This window comes from Ursus arctos, unplaced genomic scaffold, assembly GCF_023065955.2.
Source record: "Ursus arctos isolate Adak ecotype North America unplaced genomic scaffold, UrsArc2.0 scaffold_34, whole genome shotgun sequence".
In the NCBI taxonomy this organism is placed as follows: domain Eukaryota; kingdom Metazoa; phylum Chordata; class Mammalia; order Carnivora; family Ursidae; genus Ursus; species Ursus arctos.
The window spans coordinates 16,342,247-16,355,329 of NW_026623030.1; the positions used below are offsets into that span (position 1 = coordinate 16,342,247).

At 47.0% G+C, this 13,083-nt stretch overlaps 1 protein-coding gene across 1 annotated transcript in view; it reads right to left on the reverse strand.

The window, feature by feature from the left end:
- CCDC60 (coiled-coil domain containing 60) overlaps positions 1-13,083 on the reverse strand; it is a 159,119-nt gene that overhangs the window by 41,488 nt on the left and 104,548 nt on the right. The window contains exons 4-6 of the mRNA XM_026514578.3: positions 12,250-12,411; positions 8,825-8,833; positions 1,119-1,223 (exon numbers count right to left, since the gene is read on the reverse strand). Coding sequence (XP_026370363.1) covers positions 1,119-1,223; positions 8,825-8,833; positions 12,250-12,411 — 276 coding nt within the window. The remainder of the gene's footprint in view (positions 1-1,118; positions 1,224-8,824; positions 8,834-12,249; positions 12,412-13,083) is intronic.

The window sequence follows — 13,083 nt, forward strand, 5'->3', positions numbered from 1 at the left end:
GTGACGAGCATTTGGGCTGTGAAGTCCAACAGATTTGGCTTAAATCCCCAGCACAGCAACACGCCGAGCTCCCTGACCTTGGGCAGAGGAGCACACCTCTCTGATTGCTGCTTTCTCATCTGCAGAGGGGGGTAATAATACACCTATATAATGGGGCTGCTGAGAGAACTGAATGAGCTATGACTACGGAGAAGTCAGTAATGCCATTATTACTGTGCACACCGTAGGGACCTAATAAGTGTTTGACAGATCAGCAGACAGAGAAGTCTACAATCCATTGCACCATTTTCATTGCCCTAAAGCAGTTGGTCTTAACATGGGGTGGGGGGAAGAGGGTGGGCATGATTTTGCCCCCAGGGGCCATTTGTCAACACCTGGAGACATTTTTGGTTGTCACAACTCAGGGGTGGGGAGCTACTGGCATCTAGCGGGTAGAGGCCAGGGATGCTTCCAAACACCTTACAATACACAGGACAGTCCTTCACAACAAGAAATTTATTCATCCCCGAAAGTTGATAGTGTCAAGGTTGAGAAACCCTGCCCTCAAGTCAAAAGCTTTTGTCTTTGTGCCTGAAATCTTCCAGTCGAAAAGTGCTAACTAGCACAGAAGAAAATATTAGGTTTGGAATTCTTTGAATAGACACAAGAAGAACAAGATGTCAAGGTTTTAGAAAGCCAGAGTGTTCTTTGGAGGGTTGATTAGCCCCTGTTACACCATGCAATGATGAGTTCGTGCCTAGGGTCAGGAGGCAACAGGTGCTTCTCTGGGAAATAGCTCTTTGAGTTCTGGGGAAGACGTCCCCTGAGCCCGGGCTGAGACATTGTTGCACACGCTCAGGGAGGGCTGCAGACGGATTTTATCAGGCTTTGCAAACTATTTGACATTAGAGTGTCTGTCTGGCTTGGTAAGGAACGGAATGACTCAGTCCCAGCTGATTTGCCACTTAGCTCTAAAGCACCGTGTCTGCTTTCTGTTATTTTTATACGCCTAACAGCGTTGCTAGCTCCGGGCTCTGTGTCCCTTTCAGGAGGACAAAGGAACAGCTCAACAGTTCCCAATGCATTGTCTTCATTTGATAAGCTGGGAAGGCAGGCGAGCCAGAGGAGGGACTACTTACACGTGAGCCTCAGGTAGCGAGGGCGAGATGATGGAGTTGTGCATGGGGGCGATCTGGTGAATTAATCCAGAGCCCATCTTCTTAACCTTCTCCTCATCGTATGTACTGGAGGAGAAGAGAGAGGCAGAGTGAGCAAGGAGCAGCAGTTTTTTTTTTTTAATTTTATATATTTATTTGAGAGAGAGAAAGAGAGAGCGCATGCACGCGAGCCAGGGGAGGAGCAGAAGGAGAGGGAGAAGCAGACTCCCTGCTGAGCAGGGGGCCGGATGCTGCAGGGCTCCATCCCAGGACCCTGGGATCATGACGAGCCGAAGGCAGATGCTTACTGACTGAGCCACACAGGTGCCCAAGGATGCAGCAGTTTTAAACACCTTCGTCTCTTGCCAGGGTTTATTTGGCAGATATGATTGCGCACCTACTGTGTGCCAGACAATAGTTCTGGCTCAAGGGATGAGGCTTCTAGATGCAGCCAATGACCAGATCATATTAAAACCCTTGCTCTCATGGAATGCTTATTCTGGTGGAGGAACAAAGACAATTAACAAGAGAAATAGGGAAATGCTGTGGTATATTAACAAAGATTAGGGGTGGGGTATGTTTTCTGAAAGGGCCAAATATTTATGACTTTGTCGGACATGAAAGGGCCAAATATTTATGACTTTGTCGGACAAGCAGTCTGTGTCCCAACTACTTAGTAGAATGAAAGCAGCCATGGTCACACGGAAACAATCTGTAAATGTCAGTGTTCCAATAAAACTTTATTTATAAAACCAGCCTAGGGACTGGATGTGGCCCATGGGCTGGAGTTTGCTAACCCTGCTGTACTGAATAGCGAGACATGCTCCGGGGAATAAAAACAGTTCAGAAGGGCTGGGAGGGCTGAAAGTTGCAATTTTATATAGGGTGATGAGGGGCAGTGTCTCTGAGAAGGTGACATTTGATAAAAAATAACCGCAGAGCATAAGGGAGTGAGGCATTCAGATGTCTTGGGGCAGTGCATTCTGGATAGAGGGGACAGCAGGTGCAAATGTCCTGAGGTGGGGCTGTGTTTCAGAGACAGCAGGGAGGTGAGGGGGAGGAGGCGAGGGAGAGAACAGGCTTTGCAGACTACCGCAGAGACTTGGGCCTTTTCTCTATATGAGAGTAAAGTATTTTGAGCGGAGAGAGGACACATCTGACTTGCATTCAGAAAAGACCCTTCTGGCTGCTGTTTTGTAAATGGTCTGTGGTGGGGGTGGAGGGCAAGGACAGAGGCAAGGAGACCTAGTAGGGATATTGCAATAATTCCAGCCTGAGAGAGGAAGGCGGCTTCAGCCTGGCCATGGGGTCCTGGCCATGGGAACAGTCAAAAGTAGAAATGAAGGTATGAGACACAGCCAAGGAACTGCCTGGAGTCTGTGCCTCCTGTTTCCGGTCTTTTCCTTGAAAAGCCTTCATCTAGCTCTGCAGACTGCTGACTAATTGGTTGGCCAAATCAGCCACGAAATGTGGGGATCTTAAACTTTAGAAGTGGGCACAGCATGCCCCCAAAGATCAGCCACAACCAGTCATACCTCCACAGCCACCAGGGAGGCTGCTATGGGAAACCAGAGCCCCGTGCTCTGCCCCATAGAGAATATGGAAGCTTCCTCCCAAGCCAGAGACCATCTGGGAAAGGGGTGGAATGGGCTTGTTTAGAGAAGGGAGACAGCCCAGACAGGCAGTTCATCTTTGAAACCCCTGGATGTTGACTCAAAAAAGACTGTTTCAAAATGAAAGAGTCAGTTACATTTAATACCATATTAAAAAAATTTTTTTTCTCCACCATCATGGAGCAGGTCATTTCAGTTATAGGAAATAGTTTCTTCTTTTTTTTCTTTCTAGCATGCCTGAGTCGTAGGGTGTATATATATATTTTTGCCCATGACCAAATCTAGCCCGTAGACACTTTTTAAGAGGCCTACTGTGTGTGTAATTGGATCGATCATATTTTAAAGTTGGGAGATTTCACATAAACATGGAGAAGTTTGGGCTCTGAAAACTTGAAAACAGTTGCCACTCTGGGCCCATGTTCTGGCTGGCTAGAGTCAGGCAGGGCCCATGACCAAGGTCGCTGCCCACTTTACATGTGGTATGGGCTTCTCGGCGGGGTGCCCGAGACTCAAGCACCCCTGGCTTCTCACTCCTCATCAGCCTTATTACTTCCTGCTACGTGCGAATTCCCGTAGGGCTTTTTAGTTTCTGAGCCTCAGTCTAAGTACTTTGATTGATTGAATCATTGACAGGTTCCCTGGTTCATTCATTTCTACCTGGATTTATTGAACATCTCTGTGCCGGAGGCCGTGGACACAGCAACGAATGAGACAGACCCAGCCTGTCCTCTCTGAAGCTTAGAGTCTAGGGGCAGAAATGGGCATAACCAAACACGCAGTTGTGATGAGGCTGAGTGGAAGAGTGTATGGTTGATAGCACAAAATGGGGAGTTTGGCTGAAATGGAGCCAGGGAATACTTCTTGGAGGAAGTTGTGGCAATTTAGAACCACATGCCCCAAGTTCTTTGACTGTCTTCCAAGGGAGAGATGGTCATATGTACCCTTCCCCTGGAATCTTGGTTTTGTGAGTGGCTGAGCTATTAGTACGTGTCTATCAAAAGAAATTGGTGTGATGCCCGTTTCTGGGCCGAGGCTCCAGGAACTGGCAGCTTCTCCTTCTCATGTCTCGATGCTCCCTGTTAGCACCCAGCCATGGCCATGCTGTGAGGAAGCTGGCAGCTTGTGAAGAAGCTCAGAGGGAGAAGAGCCACAGCTGCTAGGTCTCAGCCCTGGCTGAGCTCACATGCTGACAGCCAGCTCCAAGTGGCCCCCCATGTGGATGCGCCATGTTGGAAATGGACCCTTCCAGCTGCCCCGGCTAGTAGTGCTAGAGACAGTCCTTCCCCGTTTGCCCAGCTCAAGTTGCAGATTTGTGAGCGACATAAATGTGTGTTGTCTTGAGTTCTGAAGTTTTGAAGTGGTTGTTCACAGCAGCAGTAACTGGAACAAACATTGAGCTAAAATCTGAGGATTGAATGGGAATTAAGTAGGTGAATGGGATGGAGAAAAGCCCTCCAGCGGGGGGGTATATCATGAGTGCAAAAGTAGGGAAATGTGTGTGGCTGGGGCGGAGGGAGAAAGAGAGGACTAGCCCATCCAGAGTCTTGTGGCCCCTGCTCGGACTTGGGTCTTTTTCCGGTGAGGAATGGCAGCCATTGAGGGTTTTAAGCTGAAAGCATTTTATGTCTTGAGAAGATCACTCTGGTTTTGTGTGGGGAATGAGGCCGAGGGGGGACACACATTAGGAATTTACCTTCCTCCTGAGAATTTGAGGACAGTCCTGGGGTAACAGAGTTAACTGAAACATAGGACCAGAATCTAGGTCCCCGGATTTCCATTTCCACAAGCTCATTATTCAACCCTAGAGCTGAGGGAGCCACAAGCAAATACATGGGCTTGCCCAGTTGTACTGGGCCAACCGTGTCCCCCGGTGGTTTAGATTACATAGAAATTAACCCAACTGTTCCAGTCCTTGATCTCTAGTTTTCTGTCCTCCCTTCAACCACGATAACAAGACAAATTCTACCCCTTGTTTTTTTTCACCTTTTCAGCTAAATCTGCAACTGAAAAACGAGGTCATTGAGCACAGTGGGAAAGACTGCTAGCAGGCAGAAATCTTTTGGGACATGCTTGATTTTCTTTTTTCCTTTGCCTACTTTGTCAGACTTAGAACTTTTGTCTGAAAGAACTTATCCTATGGTCTTGGGTCCAGCTGGGGTGTGGACGTGGGAGGGTGGAATAATCCCTTTTGCTTTTATAATGCGCAAGATCAAATACCTTGTTAAAAAAGTACTTTAAATGAACACTTGTCTTTTTGATACTTCTGTGATTGGAAGTATATTTATAGCATGCGGCTCTTAGATGAGAGATGCTTTCGAGCCTGCCTGGAAATGAAGATTTTTAGCCATAAATCTGAGGATTTTAGGTAATTGAGGCCCAGAGAGATCAAATTCACCTTATTGCATAATGATAGCTAATAGTTATTGAGGGCTTCTCGCCTAGTATGTCAGACTCTGAGCTAAGCATTGTTTCATTGGATCCTCATAACAAACCTGGGGGTTCGGTACCATTCACGTGGGTGAAGGAGGCTCAGAGAGGTACAGTGACTGGCCCAAAGTGAAACAGTTGTATGGGGGAAGTAAGGACTCGAACCCAAGTCCTGTGCTCTTGACCACCACTCTGTACTGGTATGGAGAATCTCCCATTGCTATTTTATAAACCCTGCCTCCCCACCTGCATTTGGTGGCTATGCAGCAGTCATGGCCTCCACTTTTATTTTATTTTATTTTATTTTATTTTATTTATTTATTTTTTTAATGATTTTTTATTATATTTTGTTAGTCACCATACAGTACATCCCCAGTTTCCGATGTAAGGCTCGATGATTCATTAGTTGTGTATAACACCCAGTGCACCATGCAATACGTGCCCTCCTTACTACCCATCACCAGCCTATCCCATTCCCCCACCCCCCTCCCCTCTGAGGCCCTCAGTTTGTTTCTCATAGTCCATAATCTCTCATGTTTCATTCCCCCTTCTGATTACCCCCCCTTCTTTATCCCTTTCTTCCCCTACTGATCGTCCTAGTTCTTATGTTCCATAGATGAGAGAAATCATATGATAGTTGTCTTTCTCTGCTTGACTTATTTCACTTAGCATTATCTCCTCCAGTGCCGTCCATGTTGTAGCAAATGTTGAGAACTCGTTCTTTCTGATAGCTGAGTAATATTCCATTGTATATATGGACCACAACTTCTTAATCCAATCATCTGTTGAAGGGCATCTTGGCTCCTTCCACGATTTAGCTATTGTGGACATTGCTGCTATGAACATTGGGGTGCATATGGCCCTTCTCTTCACTACGTCTGTATCTTTGGGGTAAACACCCAGTAGTGCAATGGCTGGATCATAGGGTAGCTCAATTTTTAACTTTTTAAGGGACCTCCACACTGTTTTCCAGAGTGGCTGTACCAACTTGCATTCCCACCAACAATGTAGGAGGGATCCCCTTTCTCCACATCCTCTCCAGCAATTGTTGTTTCTTGCCTTGTCTATTTTTGCCATTCTAACTGGCGTAAGGTGGTATCTCAGTGTGGTTTTGATTTGAATTTCCTTGATGGCTAATGATTTTGAACACTTTTTCATGTATCTGTTAGCCATTTGTATGTCTTCATTGGAAAAGTGTCTGTTCATATCTTCTGCCCATTTTTTGATCTGTTTATTTGTTTCTCCTGTATTGAGTTTGAGAAGTTCTTTGTAGATCTTGGATACCAGTCCTTTATCTGTAGTGTCATTTGCAAATATATTCTCCCATTCCGTGGGCTGCCTCTTAGTTTTTCTGACTGTTTCCTTGGCTGTGCAGAAACTTTTAATCTTGATGAAGTCCCATAAGTTCATTTTATCTTTTGTTTCTCTTGCCTTTGGGGATGTGTCATGAAAAAGGTTGCTTTGGCCGATGTCGTAGAGGTTGCTGCCTATGTTCTCCTCTAGAATTTTGGTGGATTCCTGTCTCACATCGAGGTCTTTCATCCATTTGGAGTTTATTTTTGTGTATGGTGTGAGATAGTGGTCAAGTTTCATTCTTTTGCATGTAGCTGTCCAATTTTCCCAGCACCATTTATTGAAGAGACTGTCTTTTTCCACTTTTATTTTAATAGCCAGACTTGTGCAGCTCCTAGAATCCACCAGGTAAGACACAAGGAGACCAGCGTCTACAAGAAGGACGATCTCATGCATGTTTAAGCTTATTAAACTTTAAATAAACCATGTCTTGCACTCTGAAACATGGATGGGAGAAGAGAGAATCGTGTTCTATGACCATGGATTAAAACCCCATCCAAACAAGGGAGACGTGGCAACAGAACTAGTGAAAAAGTTGCAGGAGAATCTTTAACAGAGGCCTCTCCCCCTTCCCCAGCGCCTGTTCGTTTGCCCATTAATCTGAGCACAGCTCCTGCAAGGAAGAGCCCCGAGTTCATTCCTTTTCTTTGTGTCGGGGAAAGCCAGCCAGCTGGCTGGTGTCACTAGGAGTACCAGGCTCTAAGCCCCAGCAGGCTCAGGCAAGGCAGACTTTGCACTAAGCTCTTGGAAGCCTCATGGAAAGAGTAAGAACCATCTTACTCAACACGTGGCCTTCTCTCTATCATGTGCCTCTGTCCCATGAGCAGACTTCACTGGTGGCCCATTGAGGGGCTGGATGCACGTGACTCAGGTCATGACTTGCCTGTTTTCTTTTCACTCTGAAAATAATGGTTCCAAAAGATGACACCATCAATGCCCTCCTCTTTCACCTCTGTCCTTCCTAACCAGAAATGCTGGCCACAGGAATTTCTGCTGGGCTGATACTGATGGGTCTAACTACATCTCTTTCTATTCAGCATTAAAGATCCTACTCAAAAGTCACACTTCTGGGGATTCTATCCAGACTCTCTTTTTGCCCCCTACCCTTGATGGGCTTTAGTGAAATAATAGAAACAGTATCTACTGTTCTCTGCCCCTGGCTTCTGGCACAGAGCTCCTCAAACCCTTGTAGTCTCTGAAGTGGTAATAGTACTAGGAACGTCTTTTGTTCTAATATTTGGTCTTAGACTCTGGTTCTTGACACAGAACTCCTAAATCCTTTAGCATTTCCTGCGTGGTAGGAAGGTCTTTTGCTCTAAGGAGGCAGCGGTTGCGTGGGCTCCTGGATAGCTTCAGGATAGGTGCTGGTCACCACACCGTCTTTAGAAGCCTGGAACTTTCAGCCCCAGTTGTCATCCTGCAGGAAAGGGGAGAGGGGCCGGCGATTGAGTTAATGATAGATCATGTCTATATGGTGAAGCTGCCATAAAAATCCCCAAAGTATGGGATTCGGAGAGCTTCTGGGTTGGTAAATGTATCCACGTAACAGGAGGGTGGCACTCCCCAACTCCATGGGGACAGAAGCTTCTGACCTTGCCCTGTTTACTTCTTCACCTGGCCGTTCATCTGTGTCCTTTATTATATAATTAACTGATAAATGTAAGTTAGTGTTTCCCTGGGTCCTGTGAACCACTCTAGAAAATGATTAAACCCAAGGAATGGGTCAGGGGAACCCTAATTTATAGCCAGTTGGTCAGAAGTACAGGTGACAAAGTGAAATAAGTCAAGCAGAGAAAGACAACTATCATATGATTTCTCTCATCTATGGAACATAAGAACTAGGATGATCAGTAGGGGAAGAAAGGGATAAAGAAGGGGGGGGTAATCAGAAGGGGGAATAAAACATGAGAGACTATGGACTATGAGAAACAAACTGAGGGCCTCAGAGGGGAGGGGGGTGGGGGAATGGGATAGACCGGTGATGGGTAGTAAGGAGGGCACGTATTGCATGGTGCACTGGGTGTTATACACAAGTAATGAGTCATCGAGCCTTACATCGGACACCGGGGATGTACTGTATGGTGACTAACATAATATAATAAAAAATCATTTAAAAAAAGTACAGGTGACAATCTGGGGCTTGTGGTTGGCATCTGATGGGGGGGGGCAGTCTCGTGGGACTGAGCCCTTAACCTGTGGGGTCTGATGCTACCTCCAGGTAGGTAGAGTCAGAACTGAGTTGGATGATGGGATGCCCTGCTGGTGTCTCAGAGAATTGCTTGGTGTGGAGAAAACCTCACACATCTGGTGTCAGAAGTGTTTTGAGTGTGGTCATGGCATCAGAGTAAAGGCGAAACACCGGGCAGGAGTGTTTTTCCTTTATAGGTACACTTAATGGGCCCTTCAGTGGACACCCTTGGGTTGCTTTATTGTGCTTGTACTGTATATGGTGGGGACTGTCCCTTAATCCATTTCACATCTCAGTTACCCCAGAGGGCATGCACATAGTAGGTCTTCAATATATAATGGTTGGTTGTGCAGTGAGAAGGGGCCTGGAGCAACATAGCCTCCTCACCCCCAAAGTTACTTTGCGACTGGCTAAGGCGAGGGTCCAGGACTGTCTTACAGTAAGGGGCCATTGATATCTCACTGAAGATCTTGTGGGGAAACAGAGAAAGGGATTTATGTCTCATACTATGAGGCAGAACCTCATGAAAATCCCCTTAGATGTCTCTGTTCTCCCCCAGTGGTGGCTGCTCTCTTTCTCTCTTCTCTCCCCCAAAGGGTCCCTTCTGCTCACACTCTTGGCCAGTCTTCTGGATGTCTCCATTCTGCCTCTTACGTAAAGCACGTCTGCTCTTTGTCTTTATCTACCCATTCCCTTGAATACCTTGGCTATCCAAAACAGGCTTCTCCTTGGGATGCCCACTCATTGAAAGGGATGGTCAATCATACTATCTTCTCTTATCGTAGAATGAACAAATGAGTTAATAAATGAGTGCACAAATGATAGCCCCGCTCATTTAGATTGACCCTTACGGTAAAAATAATCACAAACATTGCACAAAATAGAAAAAATAAAAACAAAAAAAAAGCAAAGAGCTGACACAGAGTGGGAATCTCTAGACCAAAATGAAACCACGCTTCTGAGCCTCCAGACTACAGAGGTAAACTAGCATGGCTGCTGCCCTGGTCTTAAGGACATTTGCCAATTTAGAAAAAGTTAACTTTCCTTCTAAAATAGCATACAGGCCAAGGGAAACAGAAACCATAGCCCAGGGTCTGCACAAATGAAGTGTCAAAGAGAAGACCCTTCTTGTAATAAGCTGGGATTCCCAAGGGCCGCACTTTCTGGGAGGAGTAACTAGAAAGGTACCAGCCCTTCATGGTCTTGCACTTGGGGTTTGCATCCATCACCTGGAACCTTGAGCTTTAAGGAGATCCCCGACCATTAGTGTCCAGCCCGCTGACCCTCACTCCAGGACCTCACAGACCAGAACACCCCCCTTTTTTTCATTAAGGTGAAATTCATGTAACATAAAATTAACTGTTTTAAAGGGTGCAATTCAGTGGCATTTGAACTGATGGTTGTGCAGCCATCAACTCAGTGTGGTTCCAGAATATTTTCATAACCCCCAAGGGAGGCCCCCTACCCACTAAGCAGTCGCTCCCCACTCCCCCACTCCCTCGACCCCTGGCAACCACCAATCTGCTTTCTGTTTGGGATAAGCCTCAAAAGCATTCTGGTAAGTGAAAGAAGCCAGATGCAGAAAGGTCACACATCGTAGGATTTCACTGATAGGACCCTTGTTTTTAGGAAGCACATATTGAGGGGCCCCTGGGTGACATAGCTGGTTAAGCGTCCGACTCTTGGTTTCAGCTCAGCTCATGATCTCAGGGTCCTGGAATCGAGCCCCACATCAGGCTCTGCACTCAGCTTGGGGTCTGCTTGAGATTCTCTCTCCCCCTCTCTCTCCGCCCCTCCTGCTCATTCTCTCTCTCTCTCTCTCTAAAATAAATAAATAAGTCTTAAAAAGAAGCACATATCGATACTTCTCTAAGTTAACACTGTTAAGAAGAGAATTTGGGGGGCACCTGGGTGGCATAGCGGTTAAGCGTCTGCCTTCGGCTCAGGGCGTGATCCCAGCATTATGGGATTGAGCCCCACATCAGGCTCCTCTGCTATGAGCCTGCTTCTTCCTCTCCCACTCCCCCTGCTTGTGTTCCCTCTCTCGCTGGCTGTCTCTATCTCTGTCAAATAAATAAATAAAATCTTTTAAAAAAAAAGAGAGAATTTGGGACATATTGAGAAGGAAAGGGGGTATCTGCTGTGGGTTCCTTTCCTCTTTAGCTGGCAACCTGGCAGTTTGGGTCCTTGAAGCCCTAGCAGAGTGGCTCTCAACCTTGGCTCCACATTGGAATCGTTGTGGGAACTTTAAAACATACTCTATCCAGGCAATACCCCCAGGGAGTCTGATGTAGTTGGCCCGGGAAGCACCATGGGCATTGGTATTTCATGTTATCTAGTTGTATCTGTGGGATGAGGTGAGCTTTGGGTCCTCCTCCGCCATCTTCCCTTGGGCATTGGTATTTTGAAAACTGCCCAGGTGATTCTGATGTGGAGCCAGGGTTGAGACCACTGCTATAATAAGGACAGTGGCTATAGGGGCAGCCTGTTTCTACCATCCTTTCCTCTCCCCTGCCTCAGCACCTCCTTTCCATCCCAGATCTGTGCCTCATTCAAGTCTAAGTATCCTAGGAGTCTGTTCATGCAGAATGGTGCCGCCTAGGGATTTTGGTGTCACTCAGATTGGGACTCAGGGATGCTTTCTAACTTATGACCTTAGTCACAAGGGAATTATGTGAGCATTTCTAAACTTCATTCCTAATCTCTAAAAAGGGGGTAGGTAATAACAGTACCTATCTAAGGAACATTTTGAAATTTCGATGAAAAGATGTGCATAAAGCACAGAGTAGACACTCATTGTAATTATTGTTGTGGTTGTTACTGTCATCATCCCTATTGCTGTTGTTATGTGAACAGAATTTTGTAATGGACCAGTCTGTCGATGGTCCTCTCCCAACCAGAGGAAAGACCTTTATGGAAAGAGGGGGGCTACTTAATTCAGCAAACCAACAAACATTCCTTGTGTACCTGCTTTGGGTGGACATTGAGCTAGGATGTGAGGGTGCAGCTGAAGGTCTAGAAGAGAGATACTGCTGTGGGGTTGAAGTAAACCAGCAAACATGTTACCAGAACCCTGAGTCTGAATGGGTCTTGGAGGGGGTTGGTCTGAAGTCCAGGAAGTATCAGGAGAGGGCAACATTTACGCTGAGCTTTAATAAGTAGAACTTTAGTTGGAAGAGGATGTGGGGCAGGGTATTGAAGGCCCAAGGAACAGCATGAGGAAAGGCCTAGAGGTAGGGGCAAACCTGGTGAAGAGAGGGCAAGAGGCACATTTGTTGACCAGCAAGAGTCCTTGGATAGCTCTTGGCATCAGACATGAGGACAGACATCTGTAGTACAGGGTACTGCGCTGAGGGCCAGGAGGTGAGGCTGACAAGGTAGGATGGAGCGGACTAAAAGAAATGGCCAGACGCCAGCCTGAGAGGGGGCTTCCAGTCAGAGACAGCCGCCATCTCCCAGCCCAGCCAGGCGGCGCTCACTCTGCACGGCCCTTCCCCACACGGTCGGCACTGCCACTGCCACATCTACTTACGTTTTGCCATCATGGATTTCTGATGTCTTTTCGGCTGGCTGGAATTTATGTCTTTCTTCCTCTTTGAGTTTCTGAAGTTGCTCTTGCTTCTCTTTCAAGGCTCTCTCCTCTCGCAGCATGTCCAAGTATCCGCGGCCTGCCTTCACCGAGCGAAGCAACATGCTGGAGGTGGCAGGTGGGGGAGAGGGAGGGAGAGAGCAGCAAAGTTGAGCTGACCCTTAAGACAATGCCCTGTTGTCCTGGGACTGATCACCTCTGAAGGGCACCCTCATACCTGCAGGGCAGGAACCTTCTTGCCTTTGGAACTCAAGAGTCGGATGCAACGGACTTTGAACATTTAACCCCTCTGGTCTCGGTCCCTTCCTCACTCTGTTATTCAACAACTATTGAGCACCTACTTTGTGCCAGGCACTCTGTTAGGTGCTATGAAACGAGCATCATAATCCACACCCCACAGGATGAGACACCGTTATGCATGGGAAGGGGCTCGTCCGTGATCATCAGGAGCAGATGGATGCTGTGTGGCCTGGGCTCCTGGCCAAGGCTGCTGTCTCTCAGATTCACCTGCATGCTCACATTTGCGTCACACGCTTCACAATGGCTGCAGAAGCGGAGTCAGTAAGGTGTGTCAAGTACCAGAATTGAGACTTTGTGATTCTTTTCTTGCTGACCCAACCACTGTTTCCTAGCCAGACATCTTGATACTGGCTTGATGCCAAGACGTTCTGTGCCCGATGGTCTACACACCTCCCCCACCTTGCCATTGGTCACCTTGGGGTTGGAGTTTGGCAGCATTCTGGTGGAGAAGGAGTGAACACATCTCTCTGTTGGTCC